Raw genomic sequence first — 26,943 nt, forward strand, 5'->3', positions numbered from 1 at the left:
ACCCTTCTGCCCAGCGCCTTCCCCAAGCGGCGCTTGGCGGCGCTTCTTCGAGCCCCTCGCCGGCTTCCCGCATCCACGAGGGCTTCGGCCGCCGCCCCAGGCTGCCGGGACAGCAGCCCCCAGGACCGGCCAGACCCCTGCGGACAAAAAGTTGCGACCGCGCCGCCGAGGCGAGGCGGTGCCGCGGCGGGGGCCCGGCCGCGGCCGCCGCTCGCCGCCCCCCGGGGCCGCCGCGCGCAGCGGGGCCCCCGCGGGGCCGCGCCTCAGGGCGCCGCCGGGCACCCGGGCGCCGCCGCGCGGCCGCCGAGCCCGGCCGCGGAGCCCCCGCCGGGCTTGAAGGTCACCTCCGCCCGCTCGCCCGCTCCGGAGCCGCGTTCGGCGGAGGCTGGCGAGCGGCAGCGCCTCCGCCCGCAGCCGGCTGGGTCCCTGCCCGAGCGCCGCGGGGCTCCCGCTGGCCGCGGCGCAGCGCAGCAGCGAGAAGCCGCCCGCCTCGCTCGCCCCCTCCACCGGCCGCCGCTGCCCGCTCAGCCCGCGGGCGGGCCGGGGGCTCCGCTACCGGGCGGCGGCGGCGGGGGGGGCGCGGCGCGCAGCCGGGAGGGCGGGGAAGGGCTGAGGCGGCGGCGGCGGCGGGGAGCCGCGTCCCGCTGCCACTTTCCCGGCGCGGCCGCTGGCTTCGGACGGGAGAGGCGCCGCGGTCGCCGCCCGCCTCTTTATGGTGAGTTCGGCCGCGGCCCCGCGGACGGGGGGTCGAGGAGGGGGGGCCGGGGCAGGAGGCGTCGCTCCCCGAAAGTTTCTGGGGCGGCCTGGGCGGGGGTCGCGCTGCCGGGGCTGCGGGAGGGAGCGGGGGGCGGCGGGGCCCCGGCCGAGCCCGTCGGGGGGAAGGCGGGGGGGAGGCGGCGGGCACGGGAGGTGGGGGCCCAAAATAAGGCAGCGCTAGAAAATGGGCAGCCAGCGACCAGGCGAGTTGGCGACTGAAAGATGCTCAGCGGCCGGAAAACTACTTGCCTGTAAGTCATCGGTGGTTACCTACACCCTAGGCTACTCATCATTTCATGTGTTCCTGCATGGTTCCATTGGAAGGCAGGTGTCCGTGTTGCCTGCTCCATGCACAGGTAGCTCCACCTGGGCTGCCGCTCTCAGCAGCAGCACGCGTCTGCGGTGTGACAGGGGCACGCGCCCGGCAGTGCCCAAATCTGTAATATGGCTGTTGGTGTTGGAGCCGCCAACTTGCCATGGCACACACAGATGGTGGGACAAATGCGGTCTAAAGTTTGAAGTGATTCACATCAGCAGAGTGTGAAAGATCTTGTCCAAATCTGCGACTTTTGTTTTTCTGCTCTGACTTGCAAATGTGACGTAGCGTGCTTGAGCCTCGTGTAGGGCAGCCGTGACCGGTTTTTCACTTTAAATAAAATGCAGCTTATTCAATGGGAATTGAATTTTAAGGTATAATAGACCTAGAAGATGGGGTCCCAAGAATGTAAAGTCCCTTCCCTTCTCATTCTGGACTTAATGATAATTAATAGAGGAAATATACTGTGTGTTACATTGTTACATTTGTCATTTAGAAGTGTGAAAACAATTACATGCATGGAATATAAAAGTAGGAGCAAGATTTTTGCATTCTGTGGTGGAGATTGATGATCATGGAAGTATTACAATCTGAAATGAAGTTATTCCTCATGTCACAATCAAATAATTCTTTTTTTTTTTTTTTTTTTTTTTTTTTAGAGACAAAACAGTCACATATTGGGAAGAGTGGCTGCAGTAGGGGTGGGGGTTGAATTTTCAATGCCTATCTGAATAGATCACGTTGTTTCTAAGAAAACATTTGGTATCACATGCTCTGGTTATCAGATTTACAGTAGCAATTTAGAATAGCTCAAACTATGGTAGTTTTAGCCTATTTTTATTTTATTTTACTTGAACAGTTTTGAATTCATGAGGTTTTGGGAAGCTATGTAGCATTTGTGCTTATAGTCCAAATTTGCTGAACTCTCAGGTAGGCTTTAAAGGCTTGGCTACCCAAGTTTCATTTACCATTTGTTCTTCTGGTAGATACAGTTTAAAAAGGATGAGGCATTTCCTGAAATGAAGTCTGTGTTTATAGTTGTCAAGGTTGTAGGTTTTTTTTTTTCTTTCAATTAGTACTTAGTTATCAGTAATATAGCTGACAAATATAATGAATAAAATGCGCAGAATGCTGATGATTTTCATAGTTCTTGTAATTGCAGTACTTGGTGTCCTTGAGGCACTGAGGGTGCTTTTCTGGCTTTCATAAAAAAGATAGCCTTAAATGACAGAAATACTGGCAGGAGTCAAGTGTCGAGGAAGAGCGTAGAATTGTTAATTCTTGGATTCATAATGTGATACTTCTCCGGTGTAAAATACGAGCATGCATGTAGGACTGCAAGGTTCGATTCACAGCACTGTGAATTATTGTAGTGGTGTCTGCTCTCTCCCTTACTAGCATGCATGCACTGCTGATTACTGCAGAGGAGGGAGAACGGGATGTCCGTAGGCCATGGCTGCCAGTGCTGCTGGGTTTTGAAGTTTCCTCTTAGTTCCCAAGCTGCAGCCCTCCACAAATCCCCTTTGAAGTTAAAGCAGGGGATAGCAGGACTGAAGATAACTTGGTCACTCAGGCAGGCAGTCTGTCTGTCCAGGGCATGACCAGTTTACACCTGTGTCATCTCTCTTGGAGGTTTGTGTGTTTCTTCTATGTTCCTTCTCCTTGCTTTAGCTCCTCCTGCTTTCACTATTTGCTTATTTATTTCACCTCATGTTTTCTTCTTAGTCTATGCTCTCCATTTTTTCTTGTTCCCTCCAAACTGGCTGTCCCCCCAGTAAGCACAGGTAGTCCCTCCCTCAGTCCTTCTTACTGCTTTCTGGGGGACTTGCTGCTTCTCTGCTAGTCCCACGTATTCTCTGGCTTTTCCAGGTGGCCTGTGCCTTCATGTCAGGACAGCACTGGCTGGGCATCCAGCTTTAGCAGCACTTAGAAAGACATGGACCTTTCCTTTTCAGGAAAGTTATTTTGCCCGCATCTCCCCAGTCTTTTGTGTTCTCTGGAGGTTAGTGACAGTGCAGTGAAAGTATTGGGTGTGTACATTTATATGACTCTTACTACTACTACCACTAACTTAGAAATAAATTATTACCATTATTATTATTTTAGAAATAGGAGTGAAAGAAATGTAAGAACTGTGTTTATCTGTTTGGTTTAGGTTTTAGTATTGCTGGGTTTTTGTGAGAATCACAAAATTGACTCTAATGAAAAATAAACTGAGTTTAATCACTTTAATCTTCATGGATGGACTGTTTTTTTGTTGATGTCGTTTGGTTGGTTGTTTTTTTTTTTTAATAACAAAGCACTTGATGTTATTATTATGGGTACATTTTAGATACTTAGTGCACTGCAGCAATGATGTGTTTGCATATAATGATATTTACTGATGCTGTTTATCAAGACATGGTAGAAAACCAAAATTACAGTAAAGTTTTCCAGTTACTGCCAGCAGGTGATTAACGTGACAGAAATTCCCCCAAAGAGATGTCCCTGCAGTTACTCACTTGGCCAGGGACGTGCTGCAGTGGAGGGGCTGTTCTATGTCTATGCCTTCAGGTTGTTCCTGACAGAGCAACCACAATCCACGTTACAAATGCTCACCTTAATGTGACATTGCAGGCAGCGGATGGGAAATATAGTGGTGGTGTATGGTCGCAAATGTGTTTTCTGTATGAAGCCGATCTGTTTCAGTATGTGAATTCAGCATGGCTGGTTAGTGTTTAACTTAAAATTATTCTTATCTAGTAGCTTGGGCCTCGGTATGTGGCATTTCCATAAGGTTTATGGAAGTTTTGTTGGGCTTGATATTGTGGTAGAGGTAAAAATAGTACTTGTGGCCAGAAGTGAGCAATTAATAAGCAAACATCACCATAAACATCTCCAGGAATCATATACCAATACAGTTTTTAGGAAGGATTTAATGGAAATTGTATCCTCAGTCTCACTTTGTATGGACAGGTAAGCTGCATTTCAGACCAGAAGAGCTGTTCAGCATTCACTTGGTGTGGGCGAAGCAGTGGACAGAAGAGACCAATGGCTGAGGTCAATAATTCAGCTCCACTAATTTATCATGCTGTAGCTTTGAAATGGCAATATCTGATTTTTAAAACTAATCATCATCATTATATGCTGTGAGGATGGAATTTCCTGACCACAAGGAAATATATTACTTGGAGTTGTGGAAGGCATGGGTATGTTTAACGTACAGTTTCTAAAAGCTCTATTACACTGAAAAAACAAACAAACAAACAAACAAAAGCTTACCTTAATTACCTTAATTGAGACTGATGTACAAAACTACATCTTGAGAGAATAGAGCAGCTGAAAAATAAGTATTTTCTTTTAAAGATTCATTTTGTGCATCTGACAGAAGAGTGTATACATACTGTTCTCGACTGCATCTTGACTTGTTCCTGTTTCATGTAGGAGGAGTCTGGAGATGCTCATTTGTAAAAATAGTATGGGAGAAAAACTGAAGAGTTTGGAAACAAGTGAATAGGCAGGTCTTAAAATAGCAAACAGAAGATTAGGTAGCCACCTAATAAGTATCTAAGAAGTATCTGTGATTGTGAAGTCATTGAAATTAGGGGCAGATCTACTGTTGGCTGGATTGTGCAAAATTTGAATAAATAAGAACTGCAGTGTTTCTTGAGAGCAGGAAGATCCTATCTCTGAGGATCCTTTCACAAGTAATTGATGGGAACTCTTAATTTTTTATTGTTGCTTTTTGTTTGTATTTTTTCATAGTTGCATCTATTTATGTTAGTTTAATTCTTTTAAATAAATGCTGGATTTCTTCAGTACCCATCATAATTTTCCAGTGCAAATTCTTCTTCTAAGAAGTGTAGTGCCATCTCTGAAACTTCATGTTCTGTGTTCCTGAATGTAGTATAAGTAGGTACTGATCTTACCACCTGTTCGAACATACGCATTTATGATTAAAAATGAAAAGGTTTATGAAGTTGTCTATCAGTATCTATTACACTTTTCATAACTGTATTATTTTGCTAAATTTTAATATGCCAACGACTACAACTTACTGCAAATGAGATCATTTTATTTGTGTCCTTTAAGCTGATGTGCAGAAAAATGAAAGGAAACCAGAAGGAAATCTTACCTGACACAGGAGAACACTTTTGGGATGCTGGGATTTCACGGTGTTACATAGAAGCAGCACTGTAGCATGTGTAACATTCTGAAGAGCACAACAAAGCAGTCGTGTTTGATTCACAGTGTGGAATACAATTAGATATCAAGCAACATTGAATGCCAAAGATGTGCTTGTCAGACTTCAGAAGTTTTGTTTTTTGCTAGGTAGGTGTAGTTTAATCATAGATTCATAGAAATTCCTGAGTTAGAAGGGACCCACAAGGATCATCGAGTTCAACTCCTGGCCCTGCACAGCACAACCTAAGAGTTAAACCATCTATCTAAGGGTACTGTCAAAATACTCCATGCACTCTGGCAGGCTCAGGGTCTGAGCACTGCCCTGGGGAGCCTGTGCCAGTGCCTGACCACCCTCTTGGTGAAGAAGCTTTTCCTAACACCCAGGCTGGGCTTCCTCTGTTCTGCTCCAGATTTTGTACTTTGCATAGAACCTCTCCAGAAGCAAGAATATGTATAAGTGGAGTTTTTCATGAATATTCAGAAATTCTTGATTGTTTCTGAAGCTTATTTTGAAGTATGAACTGTTTGGCTCTTTTAAGGGGGAAAGTAACTGTTAGGAATTTTGCATGTTCCTTTCAGAAATGTAAAAAATGTTTGAAGATTCTCTGATAGAAAACATGTATACAATTCTAAAACTCTTGCAATTTTTATGAGGCTAGTTAAAAAATCACCACCAACAAAAACCCAGAACATTTTGCAACTTTGGCTGCAGTTTTAAAATCCTTTGTTTCCAAATAGCTGAATGGTATTGCAGCTAGTTCTCTGAAAGGAGGAAGGTAAATAATTTAGATTTAGGTAAAATTTAGATTGACAGATGCCTTACTGCCTAGCTATGCAATACACTGCCTTAAAATTAAGACAGCTGTCGAGAGTGGGAGCACTGTACCACAAATGGGGAGTGTCAGTGCGAGGCTGACTGCAGTCACTCAAGCTGCTGTGAAAATCACTGAGCAAATTCATGGCCATTAACATAATTGTCATTCTACTTCAGGTAGAAATGCAGGTGGGAATATTGTTACAGCAGCTAGAGCTGAGAGGCCTGGGTTGTGTTAAAAGGCAAACATGCAAAACTGAATCACTTTTAAGGTAAGTGGCATGATGGGGACTGTAGGACCTGATGCAGCTGTTTGTGGCCAGCATTGCAAGCACTCCAGAAGATGCATATTCTTGTGGTTGACAAAACACCTGTGTTCAACCCTGCAGTGTACAACCCTGGATAAAGTTTAGGGTACAAAACAACACCAAAAAGAATGACAAAGAAACAACATAATATATTTTAAAAAATTGCTATTTGTAACCTTCTCATCATTAAACAAGTAGCAATGAGAGCTGCAGTTAGTGAGTCTGGCTTCCTTCTGTGGTTCACTGATTTTTGAGTGTGTCAGGGTGCCAGTTGTGACTAAAACTTGTCCTTTAAGGCATTTATTAATGACTTTTCTGCTGGATTTTCTAGCATTTAGCGATGTATGAATACATGTTGATGTACTCTTCATAGGGTGTTGCTCTTCTAATTGTTTGCTGGTTCCACAGCATTTCTATGAATTTTATTTTCTCTGCATTCAGCCTCTTTCTTACACATCAGCAACTACTGTATGATCAGAACAACAAGAAGCCAGCCTGAAAATACATTTTGTTTCCTGAGAAGTTCAGGAAAGAAACTTGAGGTAGAAAATTTCGGCTCTGAATGTGTGCTGTTTTGAAGGCATCCATATGTGAAAGTGTGGGTAGAAATTTTAAGCTATTATTTCAAATCAAAGTTTTCTTAAAACAGTTGTAGAGAAGTACACAGGTGGAATAAAATCTAGTCTTACTGGGCAGTTGTGTTAAAAATAACAGGAAAAAAGATTTGATATATTAAAATCAACACCATCATCACATGAGATAAAAGAGCAGTGAATTTGGATGTACTGCCCTGGTGAGAAAGCCCAATGCTGTTGCAGTTTGCTGGCTTTCACCTAGGTTGCTCTGTGGGGTGGTTTTTGGCTTGTCTTTCACATATCTGTAGCTCACACATGAGAAGAAACATGCAGAAAAAGGTTACACATACAAAACTATCCTCTTAAAAAAAGTGACAATACAGTATGGAGTTTTGCATTTCGGTAGAAAAATTCATGTTAAATCTCTAATGAACCACAAACAAACCTGGATCTCGAAATGTGTAATAGTCTTGCTGTCTTGAAAAAACGTGTCTCCTATATCTCTGTCCATTGTATACAGTTTTCTTTTACAAATGTATCATGAACAGGCAGTACTGGTCCTTGGATAGCCACTTTCCGAGTTTCTGTATTTATCTTGTGAATTTGTTGTTTTATTAAATAGGTCCTAGAAGTCTGATTTTTTTCACCATATGTTGTATGGGATCAACATTTTATAGTTTGGGAAGAGAGAAACAGACAATATTAAATGGCGCTGATCCAAGAAAAAGGCTTGGCATTCTGTGACAAAGCCAATATTGGTATTTTTGTCTGCCCTGGCAAAAAAAAAAAAAAAAAAAAAAAAAAGCACTTTTCTCACAAGTACTGTTTTTTGATATAGTAGTGGCAAAACCAGATAGATCTCTTAGCGTTTTTTCTTACATAAATAGGGATTATGCACTATTACGGAGCTATTTCCTTGAGCAAATGAACTTGGTGGTAAATGAAGATCCTGTCAACAGTCCCTATACAAAAATATAGAATACCTTGTGAAACACTCATTGCAGAATAATATTCCATCTTCAAAGTTAGGTAAATTCTGTAAGCACTCTGCCTTGGGATGCAACACACTGTGTTGCTTGGACAGAACTTAGTTTGGCTTCTTTGGTGAGAAGGCTGGAGAAAGCATCAGTTTCAAGTAGTGCTGTTGCGTTGTTGTCTTTGATCAGTGGCAAAGGAAATAATTTGATGAAATACTGTCTCCTGTTACAGTGAAGCTCTACACTAAAGCTCTAGGCTAAAAAAAAATTCTCACTCCACCACAGACAGTCCACTCTGTGTGTGAGTAGTTACTTAAATGTCCTTTCCTCCAGCTTCTGAGATGAACTGCCTAAAATGTCATCTACCACATGGTGATACCCATTTTAAGTCTGCAACAATATAAATGCTAAGGAAGTCCCAGAGTGCAGTTTGAATTGAGCGACACAGAGTTACTCAGCAGGAAGATTAATGGATCTAGATATCCTCCTGATCTTTCTGTGATATTAGACCGTCTTTTCCCACTTCTTAATTTAGGACACTCTCCAAATGGCTTCTTCACTTTGTGATGACCTCTTCTCTGTTGCCATCGTGATAATGTTAGTCTGCAGCTGCCTCCACGGGAGACCGATTGGGTTTCCCCTGGTCATTACAACTATTGAGCTCCTGCCAAATACAAAAATTGTCTATATTGCATGTTTTGCACACTTGCTTCATTGTGAATGTCCTCAACTTAAATAAAGGTTATTTCATTAGTACTGTTTCCAATCTCTGATACCTACCCGCGAGCTTTTGTTTTATGTTTTCATTCCTTTGTTTTACAATGTTGCTTTCATTTTGGTCAATGCTGAATCTGTTCTGAATCACTTACAGATTGTAACCAGTTATTAAGTATTTTATGCCATGATGGGAAACATCCGCCCTGTTGTCAGGTGGAGAAAGTCAGTGCCTTATTTGTAGCCTGCTGCAAAGAGCACTTTGTGGTGTGATGGACGAAGAGATCCTTTTGCTTTGTATAAGCCTTATTCAAAAATCCTATCTTCTTTGATACTGAAGGCATGTTTTACTCCTCCCACTGTAAAATGCGTTAAAATCAGTCAGCTTTGGTGCCGATAGGATCTTTCCTCCTCGCTTTGTGGACTATCCAGTTCATATCCAGTGAATGAGCTGATGAATCACAGCTTGTTGGTTCAAATGAACAGAATGATACAGTCAAATAGTTTGGCCTCCTTATCATTTTGGGTATGGTTCTGTTTTCAGCAATTGCCATTTTATTGCAGCAAAAGTATGTATTCAACTCTTGGTGATAACACTTCTGATTTGTTTTCCCTATAATTCGGTTAGCCTGAGGTTTTCATGTTAGCCATGTTTCAGCCCTCTTGGTTTTATTCTTGCCCTTGAGTTAACCCAAACTTCATTTCATTGTATCTAGATACCATATATATGTCGGTTGCAGTGTGAGTGGATTTTCAAAAGGACTTAAGGGTTCCTAGAAATCTCATTATGTACAACATTGCCTGCAGAGAAAACTAAGTATTTTATTATATTCTAGATGTGAAGGTGCTTATTCGACATTGTGTATCCAGAAGTGCCTCGTAACAGCCCCGTGCAGTCCTGTGAGGTTCTGTAGCATTGTGTGGGCCCCCTGGAGACAGCTGGCAAGTACAGTGAGGTCGTGGTACCTTCTCGGAGTCCTGGGCAGCAACACTGTCTCTGATGAAAAGAATAACGTATTTGTTTGTTTCAGTCTTTTTGGAAAATATTTTAAAGTGATCACATTTAGGAAGATACAATTTCCTCATAAGTTCTATACAAAATATGTAACTTATCAGTAATACATGATATGGAACAAGACAGTAAATGATAAATAAAAACAAATAGCTAAAAAATGAGACATGACCGAGTCATAAGAATGTTTTGTTTTAATAAAAATGCCCATTCTTTCTGTTACCGGAGTCCATAGTATTGTTCCAGTTTCTTTACAAATCAGACCATTTTTGCTTTTGCACTTTTTAATCTTATGTTTTTACAATGAGAACTCTGTCAAATTTGCTTGCTACAATCAAGAGAAATAAAAGGCTTTCCTGGTCAATTTATTTTTCTTCTAAAAAATACACTAGTCTTGTACTATTTATATATTATGGTCTGCATTTGTATTTAGTAGAATTATTTCCACTTTGAAAAGAAAAAAAAATGGATCTTTGCAGACGTATCATGTTAGCCTTTTTAATATGTGTATTTCCCTAAATGTGGCACTTTGCCAGTTCAGATTTTCTTTTTTATTCTTCTCTGTTGGTTCTGGAGCTACCAAGGTAGAAGTAGCAATTAAGTTTTATTTTTGCTAGCCTTGCAGCCATCTAGTTATGCTAAAACTGCTATTTAGCAAAGAGGCAGGGAAGGAAGGTTTGCATGAGGCATTGTAATAACACCAGGGTCTGAAAGAGCTATTGTTCTGAGAATACAAGAATTCAGAATGCTTTGAACATCTATGGATTTCTTTTCATAGTTTGTTGCTCTCAGTTTGCCTCTGACAGAAGTTGCAGAGGGAGGGCTGTAACTGCAAATCACTGCGTTGTGCACAATGTCTGATAGACTGACATAGAGAAACTTATTTTTTTAGGTTTTGTCAGCTTTGTCAGTACTTTTACAGTGGGAGAATAAATGATGAAGGGTAATGGAACGAACAGTTTGACATACATGGCAAAATCCCTTTTGAAAGAACATCAGTGCATTGCTGATGAGCATCAGTGGTACATGTGAGTAACGCGTTGCCATAGTCACACACATAAGCACATGCACAAACAGATGCACATGTACACCAACAGGTATACACAAAGTACCAAAGTGTTATATATTGTACCAAATCCTTTGTGTCTCCTCCTCTAAATGTCCAGTGTCTCTGACCTGTGTTTCTGATGACAGCAGCTGCTAGTATTTAAGGCTTATCCTGTACCAGTTGTTTTTTAGAGGAAAGTTGTCATAGGACTCTGTCTTATTGGGCACTCTTCAGCTGCCTTTTGTGTAATTACCAGTAGTAATACAGGCAAAAATCACATCTCTGAAGAGTTAATGGTGATGCAGGTACTTCGTTCACTGCTGTCAACTGGACTGGAGTAGTGAATTTCACAGTGGCTGCCACAGAGTTAAAATTTAGATTATCTTGAAAGTGTGATGAACTGCGGTGCAGCCGATGTGTGATTGACACTATGCCTGACAGATGCTCCTCATTTGGTATGGTAGCTTGCTGCTCTTGTTGCTTTTTGTTGCATAAAAGAACAATAATCGGGCATGAGTAATTCTTAGTATCAGTGTTGTTTTATAAGAGTGTCTTAAAACAGGTACAAGTTTTAATAAACGTTTATTGTAGTCAATTTAATGCTTCTCTATGTTAAAGCTTTGCAAGCAGGCTGAATAAAGGAAAAATAAAAAGTCTGCGATGTCAGAGGAAATTTTTTTCTTTCCATATTTGTCCTGAGGAAAATTAGCAAAATAAGATGTGAATCTACATTTCTAACAAAAGTAGAAATTCTCCTACTGGATATTGAATTCTACAATAGTATTTTTTTTTTCCTGCTAAAGGCATTAAATATTTTATAACTGATTTATACAAGAAGCAGAAATACTGGAAACTAATTTATTTCATCAAAGGTTTTATTTAGTTTGGTTTTCTCAGGTGATCATATCTTTCAAGTTGCTCAAGAGTAGATTAAATACAAATTAGATTGAAATCTTGATTGCTCTAGTCCTTAGAATAGATTTGTTACGAACTTCCATGGTATGTGATAGCACTGTCCATAAGCAAATAATACATTCAAGTAAAGAAGAGCTCAAGAGCAAGTGAGCTGGGTGACAGGCTCTTCATTTCTACTTGTTTCTGACTTTTGTTTGTCAAAATCCAACTATTCAGTGCCTGTAGTCTGTTAGCAGAGGGTTATGCTTTGCCTGTGAATGAATGCTCTTTCCAGTGCATAAATGGATGCATCTGTACTATAGTTGAAGTAAATTTTCACCAGTGAATTGCCTTCATTAGTTCTCTAAATGTGTTTAAATCAAACACTGCACTTGTCCTATTGGTAGTTCTTAGGATTATGGTGGTGTTGCCTTCTAATAAGGACATCCACATTGCCATAAAAAAGGCTTGCTGAGTTATGCAGTACCAACACCTCCCATTGCAGTTTGTGTTTATTTTGCTTTTTAAAATGCTGTATATTTTGGTCTCAAATTTCATCTCTTTGAAGATCTCCAAAGCGAATACGGTTAGTGCTAGAAGCAGCTAAAGAGCTACAGATTTTCTCTTGTTTAAATCAAATGGAAATAATATTGATCATAACAGGGAAGAGAAACACTGTTGGTGTCTTCTAATTGTTTATCATTTGGGCCCCTCTTGTTACTGCCCTCCTTAGTTTTGCCAATACACAACAGAGCAGTTCAGAGTAGAGCTTGAAACATGAAGCATCTGTGCTATTTGAGTCGTCTGAATTGCTAAGAAAGCTGGTCTTCTATTTTTTGATGCATCAGAGCTGATATTTGTGCAATGGCTTTGGCAGCAGCATGTGTTGGGTTGACTGGGGAAAATCAGTGGTCCTGTGGTTCTACAGTCAAAGGGTAGCTTTGGGGACCCCCAGATGATGTTCTTTTTACTCTTTTTAAACCCTTTTTAAATAGTAGAAGGATTTTAAGATTTTAATACCACATTCCTCCCCCCCCACCCCCTTTTTTTTTTTCTTTTTAAAATCTGTTCTGCTGATGTTTAATATATAAGAATTTCAAACAATTTAATAGAACTGTCTCAAACAAGAAAACTGAAGGGGAATTCCAAGTGAACTACTAGACCTAGACACTTCAGCATGGGTAGACCTTCCAGACGAGATGCTGAAATAGTAAGAGGTGCCTCGTCTTAGGACTGTGGAAACTTACACACGTGTGAAAGATGAACAAACGGGATGAAAGAAGTATCACAGAATCCCAGAATGGCCATGGTGGCAATGGACCTCTGAAGATCACCCAGTCCAACCCCCCTGCTGAGCAGGATCACCTAGAGCACATAGCACAGGATGGCATCCAGGCAGGTTTTGAATGTGTCCAGAGAAGGAGACTGCACAACCTCTCTGGGCAACTTGTCCCAGTGCTCTGCCACCCTCACTGTCACAGTATGACCTGCATGTTTCTCATGATAGTTGAACGTGTGAATTGGATAGTGTCTGCCATGGAGTATGTGAGTAGTTTGGGTCTGGTGAAATTGGTTATGAATTACTTGCTCTTATGCTGATGCTGTACACGGTACAGAAATGCTTATGGCTACGTTGTTGGGTCTCTGTGTTTCAGTGGGGCTGTCAGCTCTGTCCCCTGGCAAGCTATAGGGCCTGTGAGGACTTGATTTTACATTCCCGTTTACTGTTTGCTTTGCTGGAAAGGTTAATGTGTATTGCTGTCTTTCTCTATGTAGAAAGTTGCATGAACAGTTTCATGGCTGAGACATACAAATGTGAGCCAGACAAGCTGGTACTGCCTCTGCTTCTCAGAAAAATGTATTTATTTTTCTACTGGGTGGTGAGGTTTAGTTAGACTTTTGCAAGGAAAAGAGCTGTGTATATTTTCATTTTTAAAATCTACTGCTACTTGTTCTAGTATGTCTAGCCTAAGAAATATGGCTGCTAGTTTGAGCATCTAATAAAATACACAAGTGCATGCGGCGAAAATACAGACAAATTAGGGTTTAGAAAGGTGGATTTAGTGTTTTTATATTTCCTTTCACATCTTTGAGATTCAGTGATATGTATATGTCTAATTAACTGTCGAAAGCGAGTGACTTTGTGGCTGACTGCTGGCTTGGAAATGCAAAACATTAAGGACTGTATTTAAGATTTCTACTAAGCATGGCTCAACAAATTGTTCATATTCTATGCTTTGTATCACTTTTTCTAATATTAAATCTGTGCCTCAGTATGTATTTGTAACATATCTGAGTTGTTGACTCAGTATGAACTACAGTTTTGAATTTCTTCTATTTTCCATTTAAATTATTAACCATAACTTTGCATTATAGCACACACAGGGGAGGAAACTTTAAGCTATGATTCCAACAGCAAGCATTAACCGAATATACAGCAAACTTCAAATAATAAATTCAGACGTGTATAGAGATTAGAGAATATCCTTATTCACTATGATGCCAAATTATAGCTGCTTTAGGAACTCTGTGTGTTAACCAGAATTTCTGCCTTTTGCATGCTGTAGTCTTGAAACCTCTTCAGCTCTGTGGACTATGTTCTGATTAGCAAAACGCCCAAAATACCTGTGGTGATTGTGTCAAGAGATGGATAGTGGATCTTCTCCCATGTGTTTCGGTACCATGCTCAGTATGTGGTTTACTAGATGCTTCGGAGTTGTGTATACATATATCCTTGTGTTATGATGCTAATACAAATAAAATCCATTCTTTCAATTTGCTAGCTGTTAGGGTGAAACAGTACATCCATTGCATGAGTCTTGACTGAGTCTTACCTTTAGCATCAGCTTTACTTACATGCTGGGATAGTAAATTAGTAATACAGGTCTTTTGTTGGTAAAGAAATTAGGGATATGATAATTTGAATGTAAATTGTCTGCCCTGTCACTAAACATTCTTATACAACATAGGCACAAATGATCTCTTGTGGTACTTCAGAGGTAAAATATGAAAAGAGAAGCTTGGTTTTGTACACTGCTTAGCTACAGAATGCTGTGCACACTTCAACATTCCGAAGTATAGAATATTGTATACATTCGGTTTATTAAGATATGGACAATGTTAATTTGTTATGCAAACAAGATAAGTAAGAGAGAAAGTTTGAGGGCATTAAATCCATCTAGAGAAATGCATTTATAGAATGCCAGCAGATGTCAGTATGTTCTTGTCACAAAGGTCCCTCTTTTAATAATAATTGTTTATAACTCAGTAATATGAAAGGAAGTAATAAGTGCTGTAACACTGTCTTAATACTGGTCTATTTAATTCAAATATTTTACTTGAAAGAGATTTTTTTTATTATTATTTTTTTTAATCTAGATCTGGGCTGGCACAGTATCGATGTACATACTTGCATTCAGTGCATCGCTCATCAGACTGCAGAAAGCATATACTAAGAATATAGCTTAAAATGCTCTGCTAAATGGGGACATTTATTCATAGTGTAGTGCCTTTGTTTCTAATTGAACATTTTTTCTGTAGAACTTCATATTTGTATAATTTCCTTCATGTATTCTGAGACATTTTGAAAATTCCAGCACACTTTCTTTCTGTTTGTGTAGCGAGTGAATGTATTTAAAGTCTGTGTTTAATCAAATCTTCCTCTCTAATTTGGAAATTATTTTGGTTTGTGCTGTTTATGCATGGTAATCAAAAGATGCTGTAGCTATCACTTCAGAATTTTTATTTCATTTTCTTTCTTTAACCCTCTTTTTGAGCTCAGTCATCTCAGAGTTTATCTTACATGCAATATCTACTTCTCATGATTTATTCTGTCTTCTCATCTCAGATTGTTTGCAAAATTTCTAGTTCATTCAAGTGAGAGTTGAGATAGACAAAACAGATAAGAAAGATACCTACCTCTGGTGTAAAAAATATATGGCATTACTGAAGCTGTAGTTGTGGAAATAAGGCTATTTTATTTGCAAAAAGTAGTTTTATTGCATTTACTCATAATACTATTTCCAAAGATGCAAAGATGTAAACATGCAAAATCCTGAGAAATTTCTTGTCTAAATGACTTCTGAGCAACTTTTTGCATGATGTGCTAATATGGTTTAATCCAGGGTTTGGCTTGATCACTTGGAACTGCATCAAATAGTTTAGAAATTGATATATCTTTTTTTTATTTTAGTGGGAAGATGCAGGTATTTGAGGATCTGCATGTGAAATATGTGGAAATGGTATCTTTTTTGTACTTAAAATAAAAAAAAATAAAAATATTTTTCTCCATTGAATAAAAAATAAGAAGCTCTAAGCAGTATCATTTATTGTTTTGACATATTTTCTACTATAGCAACAGAAGCTACTCTGATAGTTGATGTTATTAACAGGCTCCTATGTCTTTCTCAAACCTGCAAAATATATACATAGATAACTTGTTTATATAGCTGGTAGTGGTATTGCACCTTGGACTCCTGAAAATTATGTCAATTATTATTATATTACAATAATATAATAATTATATCATTGTTATAAGCATTATATCTCTATCATGCTTAACAATAAACATTTCTAAAAAACTGTATTCCACTGAAATTCATGGTCAACCTGAAAGACTGTTACTACCTGAAAGACTGTTACTTATACTGCACCCAGAAGTTTTATTTATGAAGATGTAGGCCTTAAAAATAGGAAAGTAAGTTAAGGAGAGGGAGATGCTTTTCTTATGACAATATGAATCAAAATATCAAATGTGGGCATTTACATGTGGCTTGCAAAGCTTGCTCATTCAATCTGTGTGTTGATGTACATAAGTTGAAAGCAGATGAATGACAGGGTTGTTCATTTTGGCCATATAGTTCATATGTAAATGTTTGAAAATGTGATCTTGCTGTCAAGATGGTGAGGAAGTTACACAATAAACCTTGAAATTTATTTCAACCAGTTATGCATTAACAATGATTCGAGTACTGTGTTTAGTTTTGGGCCTCTTGCTACAAGAAGGACATCGAGGTGCTCAAGCGAGTCCGGAGAAGGACAATGAAGCTGGTGAGGGGCCTGGAGAACAAGTCTTATGAGGAGTGGCTGAGGGAGCTGAGTTTGTTCAGCCTGGAGAAAAGGAGGCTCAGGGGCGACCTTATTGCTCTTTATAAGTACCTTAAAAGAGGCTGTAGTGAGGTGGGGGTTGGTCTGTTCTCCCATGTGCCTGGTGACAGGATGAGGGGGAACGGGCTAAAGTTGCGCCAGGGGAGTTTTAGGTTGTATATTAGGAAGAACTTCTTTACTGAGAGGGTTGTGAGGCATTGGAATGGGCTGCCCAGGGAAGTGGTGGAGTCACCATCCCTGGAGGTCTTTAAAAGACGTTTAGATGTAGAGCTTAGTGATGTGGTTTAGCGGAGGACGGGTTAGTGTTAGGTCGGAGGTTGGATTAGGTGATCTTGGAGGTCTCTTCCAACCTAGATGATTCTGTGGTATTAAAACTTCTCCAACTTTATAATTTTTTCCTGAATACAACTTTCATTAGATTAGAATTTAATCTTTCCTACTTGTGTTTATGCTTTGTGTAAGAGTTTAATAGGAAAACTATTCCAAAGATGAGGTAAATCATCATTCTGAAAGTTTCTGGAAATACTTCATGTTCCAGATAAGCTCTTAGTGAAGAATGCAGCTGTCAAAGATTATTTTCAATTAATTTTCATGTTTGTGTACATGTTTACAAGTAGTTCAATTGTTTGTTTGTACTTTGGTCAGGTAAGAAGGTACCGTTCTGCATCATTCTAGGTCTTATAATACCCAGATCTAGGTCTACTCTACTCTGGGTTTTATAACTTTTTTAGGTTTTATAACTTTTATAACCTTAGAAATACCTCCTGGAGGACTCACTGTTTGTCTGAACTGAAATAGATAAGGGTCGTGGCTGCAGTTTACAGATGGTTTTGAGTTTAGAAATTTCTGGAAAAATGGCATCTGTTATAATAATTATATGCTTGCATTCCTTAAAGCTTAGTCTTTTATATAGATCTAAACTATAAAATGAACTATAAAACATTTGTAATTTGCTGGAACTACATACAAGTCTAGATGGCTTTGGTCATCTGTAGTACCAAAAAGTCATGCACATTCAGGTTTTCTGCAACATCTAATAGTTTTAATAGCATCCCTTTGTTAATTTTGGCTTTGGTAGCTTTATAAAGGCCTATGAAGCTGAAGGTGACATTCTTCACCCCCTTTAATAATTGTAGCAAACATCTACCCTCAAATACATTTAAGTTTGTTTTATTGCAATTTGTTCCTCCCCCCCAACTCACTGAGAAAGTTTATAAGAATAGGTTTCCAATTAAATTAAACTGTTTATTGAAACAAAATCATAGCAAGGTTTACTAGTATAATCAGATCTCAGTGTGCTTAAATATAATACAGACAGCTTGCATGCTTTCCTATAAAAATAATATAAAAAGCTTCCCTCAAACCAAATAATAACTTTTTGATTGTTTTTATTAGGAGGCTTGTCATGCAGAATGGTTAAAAAAAGGTCTTTTTTTTTGTATGGTGGAAGTACAATACAAGGAGTGGCAGGTTCTTTGATGGAAATGGACAAGTAACCCATTGAGAAACAATCATCTAATACAGTAATTAGTGAACAGACAAAGAATCCCAATGAGGAATGCACCTCAGTATACATTTCTCTTCCCAAATGAAAAAATGAAAAATGTGATAAATGGGGTATTATAAAGGTGACCGATCACAGGAAGATAGAAGTGGTAACTCCACAGGTAACATTCTTGGTTGTCATACTCCTGGTGCCCTGGCAGAAGTCCTACTGCTGTGGTTTGAAAAATGGAAGCTGAAAGTCTGATGAGCCATATTTCCAGCTGGAATTTAGAAACTTACTTATTTAAAAGTATATTTATAAAAAAATATGATATAGTTTTCCAAATAAGGTAATTTGGGAGATGGACTTAGAATGAGTATGCAGATTTTCTTAATTTGTTCTCTATGAGCTACAAAATTTCATACATGAAAAAATATGTAGTTCTCAGAATAGCACAAGGATTGTATGAGATTTTACCAGTAAAACATCTGATTACAGTTCAGTTTTAACAACAAAGTTCAGCAATAACTTTTAAATTAAAGATTTTTCAATTTGGCAGTTACTTATGCTGCCTAATTCCTGAGAATTTCCTTTAACAAGACTGTCCAGAACACCAGGTGTATTGTCATCTCTGCTTTCTACCCTCTTGACAGCCCCCTCCTGGGTTGCACTGGGAATGGGAAGCAACCACCCAGATGCTAAGTGGAACTCTCACTATCTCACCTACAAGGCAGAAAAAGACTGCAGGGTGGAAGAAACTGATAGGGTTCCTGTTGCTTGAAAGAAGACATCAAAACCAGAAGTCTTCTGTAAGAGAATAGATAGTTGAAATACAAATAGAAAAGAGCACATGGAATAAGTACTGCTAGTACTACAACTGCCCTGCCAGACCCATAGCTAGTTCTTTTGTTCCCTGCTACCAAAACCAATATGCACCATCAGCCATGCTTCTCTATCAGTAGCTGCTTCCATTGCCTGAAGACAAGAGGGTGAGGGTCGATGGTACAATGGTGATTACGGGGAGGAGTGCTGTTGTCTTTTCAACTTATTCCATCTAAAGGATTGTTGCTGATGTTGCTACCAGACCAGCTCCCTGCTGCAGGGGTAACTGGCTGGCTGGTACCCCAAGGTGGCACCATGCTGGTTGCCACCAGCCACTTGCTCATGCCCCTCTCCAAGTGGGGCAGGGAGAAAATGAGATCAAAAAGCTCATGGGTTGGGGAAATCACATACCAGTTACTGCAGGCAAAACAGACTTGACTTTGGCAAAGTTATTTTAACACATTGCCAGTTAAATAGAGCTGGATGGTACAGAACACAAAAAGCACACCACCTTACCTGGCCCCATTCATTCCTGACTCCTCTGGGCAGTGCAGAGGGCAAAGAATGAGGGCCCACAGCCCATCCATAGCAGCATATCCCACATGGGGCATTTTGCCTGTTCTTAAAGCCTCTTTCGGGGGCAAGTGGCTGCTGGGTCTGGCAGGGCAGTCCCCACCTCTTCCATGGAGACCATCTCTGCAGTCCTATTGACAAAACCCTGCCATGTAAACCCAGCACGTTCCATGCTTTGCCCCATGTGAAACACATTTAAGATCTGTTGTTAAAATACATGTTCATCATGGTCATCACGAGCTTCACATGCATCAACAAAGAACTCATTACACCAGAACCAATGCAACCTGATCACAGAACCAGTCAGCATTGTCAATTTACACATGTGGTAAATCAGTACCCCTTGTCTCTCCACAGCTGTACAACAGCAAAAAGTTCCCCACAGTTATTTCGTGCTCTGGCAACACCCAGTGCAAGTGTTGCTCGTTACCTTTCCAACTTTCTGCCCTTACCTGAGATTGCTGGAGCCCTTATGGAGGAGTCAGAAAGGGCCAGGGCTTGCCCTGCAGGGCTGCTGGAGGGGCTGAGGCAAAGCAACTTGTGGGTTAGGAGCCTGCTTTGCCCTCTCCTGCTCTGCCAGGCATGCTCCAGAGGACTGCAGCTTCTTCCAGGCTCATCTTCGTCCTCAGGTATCCCACCTAAGCTGCATTCTGGAGGTATCATCTGGCATAGGCCTCTCCGTGGGCTGCAAGTAAGCACCTATCCCCTTGTGGTCTTTCCACAGGTTGCAGGAGAAGCTTTGCTCTGGTGCCTTAAGCATCGCATTTTCCCCTTTTTCTTCTCCTATTTTGGTAGGCTTTTGCAGGGCTGTTTCTCACAGTTCTTTCCTCACTGCTGTGCAATGTTTAGCCCTTTGTTAAGGCTGTTTCCCCAGCATTGAGTTGGCTGGGACTGGCTGTGGCTTGCACCAGCCTCGGTCATCTAGGCCAGCCCTGTATCCCCTGCCAGCCCCTACCCACCTATGCGGCATCGTGTCAGCTTCCTTTTTGCAGCCCTTCTTGCTGTAGCTGTTCTCCCTTAGTGCTGGTGGCGAGGAAGGCACTGAGCCCCAGGAGGCTGCAAATGGTAAGGGTGCTGCCTCTCCTCACATGGCAGATGGTGTGTGAAGTGCCAGTGGTTAGTGCCACGTAGCTCCTAGGAGGGAGCCCTCTCTGGATATCAGTACACCGGAACCAAGGTTTAAATGACTGTTCTTAATGATTTTAACATGACTGGCTAGGGAAGACAAGGTGTGAAAACTTGAATTCTCTTGTCTGTGAAAGTGTTTTGGTGAGAACCTAGAAAGTGGTTTTCTGAGACTTCTTGTTCTGGAAAGGCATCTGTTCATTTTGGAAGTAATCTCTTTCTGAAGAGACTTGCTAGAAAAGAAGGCAAGAGACTGTTGAAAGAGTCTGTTGACATTAGAGTTTGTCACTTAGGAACTTCTGTCTCTTCTGTTTCACTCTTGTGGAGTAGAGTTTGCAGCGGTCTGATCAGGAATTACCATTCATTGTTCATAAAAGACATGGAGTGAATGATTCATTAATTCAGGCAACTGTCATGATCTGGATTACTTACTATTTATAAGAATGCAAATCCCCACTTTTACTCTGGCTCCTCCTCTGATTTCTAACTATTTAAAGACAATGTGCATGTCTCTATATTGTTCAGTTAGACTTGGACGTGCAGAGATGTTGAAACCTAAATAGGATGTGTTGAAAATGTTTTTTGTTTCATTTTATTTGTGTATTAACAGACTGCTACTGAGGACACCTTGCTAGTAAGTGGAGTAGAAAAAAAAATACATATTTTCTTGTGTTTTGGTTATTTAGCTGTTAATATGAGTTGTGAGATGTATTCAGTCTTCTTTCTGGTAGTGTTCCAGAAATCACAAGAAATAAATTATTTTATGTGGCAAATATAATAAGAAGGCTACTAAATCTGATAATTACTTGCTTAATTAAAACAAATTATCTGTGCAGTCTTATGGCCCTCATTACCACACAGCGTTATTATATTCCCTCCTTATGTTCAAAAATGGAAAACAACTTTTTCTTTTATTTGATACATAGATGATATTTACTAAACTATCAGATAAGGCTGGATCATGTAGTAGTTTTCCACATCTTGCTGTAGCAGAATAGTTGGCTGCTCCTCTTTTTTTCAGGCAGCAAGTTCTGTTAAAGTTTAGGTTTGCATCTGCTTTCCAGGGACACTGGTTAGTCAGCAAGGAGACCACTGAGGTGAAATTTAGTTGGGGTGTGTGTGGTCTAAAGTCACGGTGGGAGGGCTGAATTGAGATCCATTATGTAAAGCTTTCAAAGTCAGCAAACTGACCCAAAACTGAAATGTATGTTAGTAAAGAGCAGTGCTTTGCATTGCTGAGCAGATAGGTTGCTGAATTGGGAGTAAGCCAGAGTGTCCTCAGGGTCTGGCAGCCTGTGATGGTCTGTTTTGCATGTTGTATGCATGGTACTCAGAATGGTCAGATTTGCATTCAGTAAGCTGCAGAGGGTGGTGTTAGCGCCCCATGAGATGAGTCGGATATTCAAAATATCTGTCTCTTTTCTTTCAGCAGTAGCCCCTAGGACCTGAAACAAGGTTTGACGTGTTCATTGTGCTATTGTACCAAAAAATAGGCAAATGCTGTTAGAGAACAGATAAAAACAAAAGAATATTTTTCCTTCTCAACATAAAAAATACATAGAATCTGAGATTTTGTAATAAATTCCTTGCGTTCTTATGCTTCTGAAATACCTTGTGCTCTGTAATATCTTGTTCATCTTGTACTCTGTAAACTGAATGTAACCCTAACTTTGAGTCATCAGTTTTCTTCCCTATGATATTTATACTTATTTAATACTACTTTCATGGTGACCTTCAGCATGAAGATGTGAATGGATTAGCAGCAATTTGTTTCACCTGTCTGTAGCTGAATTTTCCCTGAAAAGTTTCACTAAAGCACTATCATGGTTTAAAAATAGAATGTGACAGAATTACTCCAACTTTAATTATGTAATATAATGTGTCAAAAAGCTTTTCTTTTTAATGTTACAACTACTTCAAAACAACTCAAACTATCTGCTTTTCCACTGTGAGTTTTGCACTGTTCGTATTGGAATGTGTACATCTCAAAAGCTCTACATCTGCATGTAGATTACCTGCAGTACTCCTGTTGTCCTTGTTTCTTCTCTGTGGTGAAATTAAAAAAAAAAAAAAAAAAAAAGGCTGCATTTGGTAAACTCTTAAATGAGCTTTTTGTTGTCGCTCACTGTGTATGTAGCAGTAAAGAGCAGACTGGAGCAGCTGGAGTATCTGCAATGCTCTACCAATTGCACTGCATGACATGGGTGACTTCTTGCTAGCAGCAGGGTGCTTTTCAACGCCCAATTCCATTCGAATTCTGGAGAGGAAAAGTTTGTTTCCTTCCACCCACACTCAAAGAAAAGTATAAATAATTGATAGTATGTTGTCAGCTGGGCCTTGCTCTATGTGGAAACAGTATCGGAAGCTAATAGTTTCTTTGGAAATTGGATTGCAAAGAGTTTTTAGCTTGTTAAAGGAATGGAAACTATGCTTCGAAAACAGAATTTACTTGCTGCATCACCGGTTTAGAACAGTGAGCTATTTATTTTAGGCAGCAAATTATTATTTTCCTTCTGAGTGTGTGTTTTAACATGTGTATGCTTATATACACTGTTGCTTGAAATGAACAAGGCTCATGGAGTGGCTGAGGCCAGAGCCCCCCGGCCCATCTGCTCCTCTCCCGAGAGGGCCCAGGCCCATGTCCAGGTGGCTTTGGGAGATCTCCAAGGAGGACACTCCACAGCCTCTGTGGGCAACTTGTGCCAGGGCTCTGATACCCGCACAGCACAGAAGTGCCTCCTGGTGCTCAGAGGGAGCCTCCTGTGCTCTGGTTTGTGCCCACTGCTTCTGGGCCTGGCCCTGGGCAGTGCTGAGCAGGGCCTGGCTCTGTGCTCTGTGCACCCTGCCTTCAGGGATTTGTAGACAGTGATGAGATCCCCCTTTCCTTCCTTCTCCTTTCCTTCTCCAGGCTGAGCAGTCCCAGCTCTCAGCCTCTCCTCACAGGAGAGGAGCTTCCATCCCTTCATCATCCTTGTGGCCCTCTGGCTGACTCTCTCCAGCATGTCCAGGTCTCTCTTGAACTGAGGGCCTCAGAACTCCACACAGGAAGCCAGGTGCAGCCTCACCAGAGACCTCCTGAGCAGAGGGGAAGCTTAATAAGTCATCCAGGTTGAATTTAATGTTAAAATACATATTCTCCAAACAAACAACACTGTATATTATATTGTCTTAAATTTATTGATTGACTTGATGTGATTTCTTTCCAACATGTTTATGTGGTTTTACTACCCAATTTCACTAGAGCTCTCACTGTGAAGTTCAGGTGCAGCTTTAAGCACAGTTCTGTATTTCTCCAAAACTTGCAGGTACTTCAAAAGTTAACACCTTGCTTTTTCATCACTTCTATCCATATTACTTTCTTCTGCCTTGTCCTAACTGTGTCATTTTGTAGTTGTTACTCTTTTTGGCATCTTTGTAAAATGGTAAGGTGGGCAGATGCAGCAAACCCTTTACTTGCAAAGCTGCACAGATTTTTTCATGAAGCAGTGGTCTTTTTATATTACTTTATTGTCCAGATGGCTAAGTATATGGTAGAACAGAATTAAGGGATGTCGAGGAAATCTACCTCCATGTGGAACAGTAGTAGCATTGGCAACCAGTCAAAAAAAACTCAGAAAAGTCACAGCTGAAGGACACAACTGTTGAATACACATATGATGATATGCTGATGAACTCAGGAAGCAAACACCGAGGATGCATTATTGTGTGGAATAATTAAATGACTGAATAATGAGACTTGAGGTGCAAGGAAACTGGCTACAAAAGCAATTAAATCAGCACCTGACTTTCTAATGTACACTGTAACAATACTAAACTCTTACTAAGTTTTGTTTTCTTCATAATATACCACTATGTTGTTATAAACATAGCTAAAAATAAGTTAGAGGTGTCAAGGTTTTGATTTTAATGCCATTTTCAATTTTTGCTATGCTTTTAAGAAATTCACAGGAAGAATTAAGTTGGGAAAGCAAAGTCTCATTCAAGTATGAGGCAAACCAGTAGAGGAAAAAAATCCTGTATTAAACAGGTTGTTGTGGTGAACGTGTGGTAGCAAATGCTTTTTTTTTTTTTTTTTTGGGGGGGGGGCAGGACAGCACATTGTAATACTTGTCACTGCCTGCAGTTTTCATTAGTTACTTTGGATATTCAAACCAATATGACACTGTATTGATACTGATGGATCAGAAGGTTTTACCCGAGGCTTCTGTGGGTAAATGATAATATGCCAGTTATGATAACATACACCAAGGTTTTACCCTTGTGAGGTGAGGGAAGGGAGTCACATAGACTTCGGCACTGACAAAGAGGATTCTTCCTGCAGGAGGGAATGGACATGAATATTTCACTTGGTTTCCTGTTATGAACGCACTTTCAAATTATTTGTTAAAACATTTGGTGTGTAGTTCCATGCAGTGAAAGTAAAAACTTTGTACTTCTGTTAAGTAATTCTGGGGAAGCCTCTCAAGGCCAGGTGTTGACTTGAAGGCAGTCTTGATGCAAAGTTGACATGCACACAGTATTTTAGGAGCAAAACTTGGTTTGCTGATAATATTCCTAGAGGTGATTTTCACAGAATCACATCTTCAGTTCTTTCTTAGTGAATCTCTAGCAACGGTTTTCTGGGTAGAGGTACTGAATGTGTCACTAATTTATTGTTTCCTGATAAGTGTGCAACTAAGTGAGGCTTGTTTAATAACGTGGTGATTTGCAGTCGTATACTGCAGTTGTAGCATGTAGGTGGAGAGGCTTAGCTAGGTGTTTGGGTGGTTTATCTGCTTTGTAACCAGCTGGAAGTGAAGAAGTCAGTGTGTGTGTGTTTCCTTAAGAACAAAAAGCACTTAGCACAGTTAACAACACTGAAACACTGAACGCTACAGAACATATTGCTTGGTCTATAAAGACAGACATTAATCATGTGTTAATTTCTCATTTGCCTCATTAAAATTAGATTAAAAGATCCCCCTTACACTTGGAGCTTACAATATGTACTGCTGAACCCCTAAAGTACAGCCCAATTTCCCTTTTCTTAACAGACCAAGAGTTCTGGATTGTTGATCTGAAAGAGCTGTATTATGAAGTGACATACCTGGGTTTAGAGACAGAGGTGGAATTGGTACATCTGAAATGAATGAATAATATATAAGGACTGATACTAGCTTTGCCTCATGAGTTGGTCTCACTATTTAGCCTTGAGCAGAAGCAAGCAACAACAACAAAAGATTCTTAAGGTGGAAAGTTAAATATTTAATAGAAGCCTCTGTGTTCTATGTGCTCCTTTTGCTGTATTCATGGAAGTATGTTTTGGAGCCGAAGGAGAATGTTGTTTGTATTACATCAGAGGCAGAAAGGGTGTATTTGATTGGGGCATCATAATGCTAGGCTTGGTAAAAAAAAGGCATGAGAGAAAATTCCTGGATTAGCCTTAAAATCTTTGCTGTTATCATCCCTTTTTGTTTAGGTATGCTGAGTCTCATTCTGTTTTTCATCCGAGATTTGTCAGGAACAACCCTTCCTTTCTTTCTTCTTCATAATGAGGTGGGTAGCCAGGTAGCAGTACAGGGTTGATGCTTTCCCAGTAGTACTTTTATTTTCAAGCCTTCTGAAACTTATCCCCAGTCAGTTATGACACAGAGGATGTAACACAATTTTTGTGCTGCCTTCTGTCACAAAAATTTTTTGTCAGCCTCCTGGGTGCAAAAATAGAATTTGATTTTCTCTGTTCTAGGCAAAGCAGGAGCTAGATGTTACACGAAGGAAGGGGCTTAGAGCAGAATGGATCTGTGGGTGAAAACATCAGAAATTAGTAGGCAAACCCTAAACTTAAGTATTCCCTCACCCTGGAGGATGTAGTTACAACTATATGGAATGTTTGAGACTTTCATTATCTGGCTTGTTGGCGATAAGTGAAGGTGCAAACATGCTTCTGTGGTTGCCGTTGCATGTAGTGCAATGCTGTTGCGTGTCCCAGGCTGGTGATCATCCAGACTATGTAGATGTTTCAAGGCTTTTGATACTCAGCTGAAAGCAATAATTAATTACAAATTCAGATCTTTTGTTCTTAAAGAAAACTCAAGTCATTACAGAGCTTCATGTTTTTCTCTTTTGAGGATTGAAATGTTTTGAAGTAAGTTTGGGTGTTTGCATTTATTGTCCATCTCATAAACACAGAGTAAGGACTCATCTAGTTTGTGGACTAAGTGTTTTAATCACGTAGGCATATGAACCCTGCTTTATTGGGCGCTCTGCATGCATT

The 26,943-nt window shown here is 40.3% G+C and overlaps 1 protein-coding gene across 11 annotated transcripts in view; it reads left to right on the forward strand.

The window, feature by feature from the left end:
- Nucleotides 1–578: 578 nt before the first annotated feature.
- RBFOX1 (RNA binding fox-1 homolog 1) overlaps nucleotides 579–26,943 on the forward strand; it is an 881,332-nt gene continuing 854,967 nt past the window's right edge. For 8 of the 11 annotated variants that reach the window (XM_068698945.1, XM_068698943.1, XM_068698946.1 and 5 more), the window contains exon 1: nucleotides 20,023–20,256. In XM_068698945.1, the coding sequence (XP_068555046.1) occupies nucleotides 20,038–20,256 (219 nt within the window). In that variant the 5' untranslated portion in view covers nucleotides 20,023–20,037. Of the gene's footprint in view, nucleotides 716–20,022; nucleotides 20,257–26,943 lie in introns of those variants that run through there. The other 3 variants (XM_068698951.1, XM_068698955.1, XM_068698956.1) reach the window with 1 other exon arrangement.

This window comes from Anas acuta, chromosome 15 (assembly GCF_963932015.1).
Source record: "Anas acuta chromosome 15, bAnaAcu1.1, whole genome shotgun sequence".
Lineage (NCBI taxonomy): Eukaryota > Metazoa > Chordata > Aves > Anseriformes > Anatidae > Anas > Anas acuta.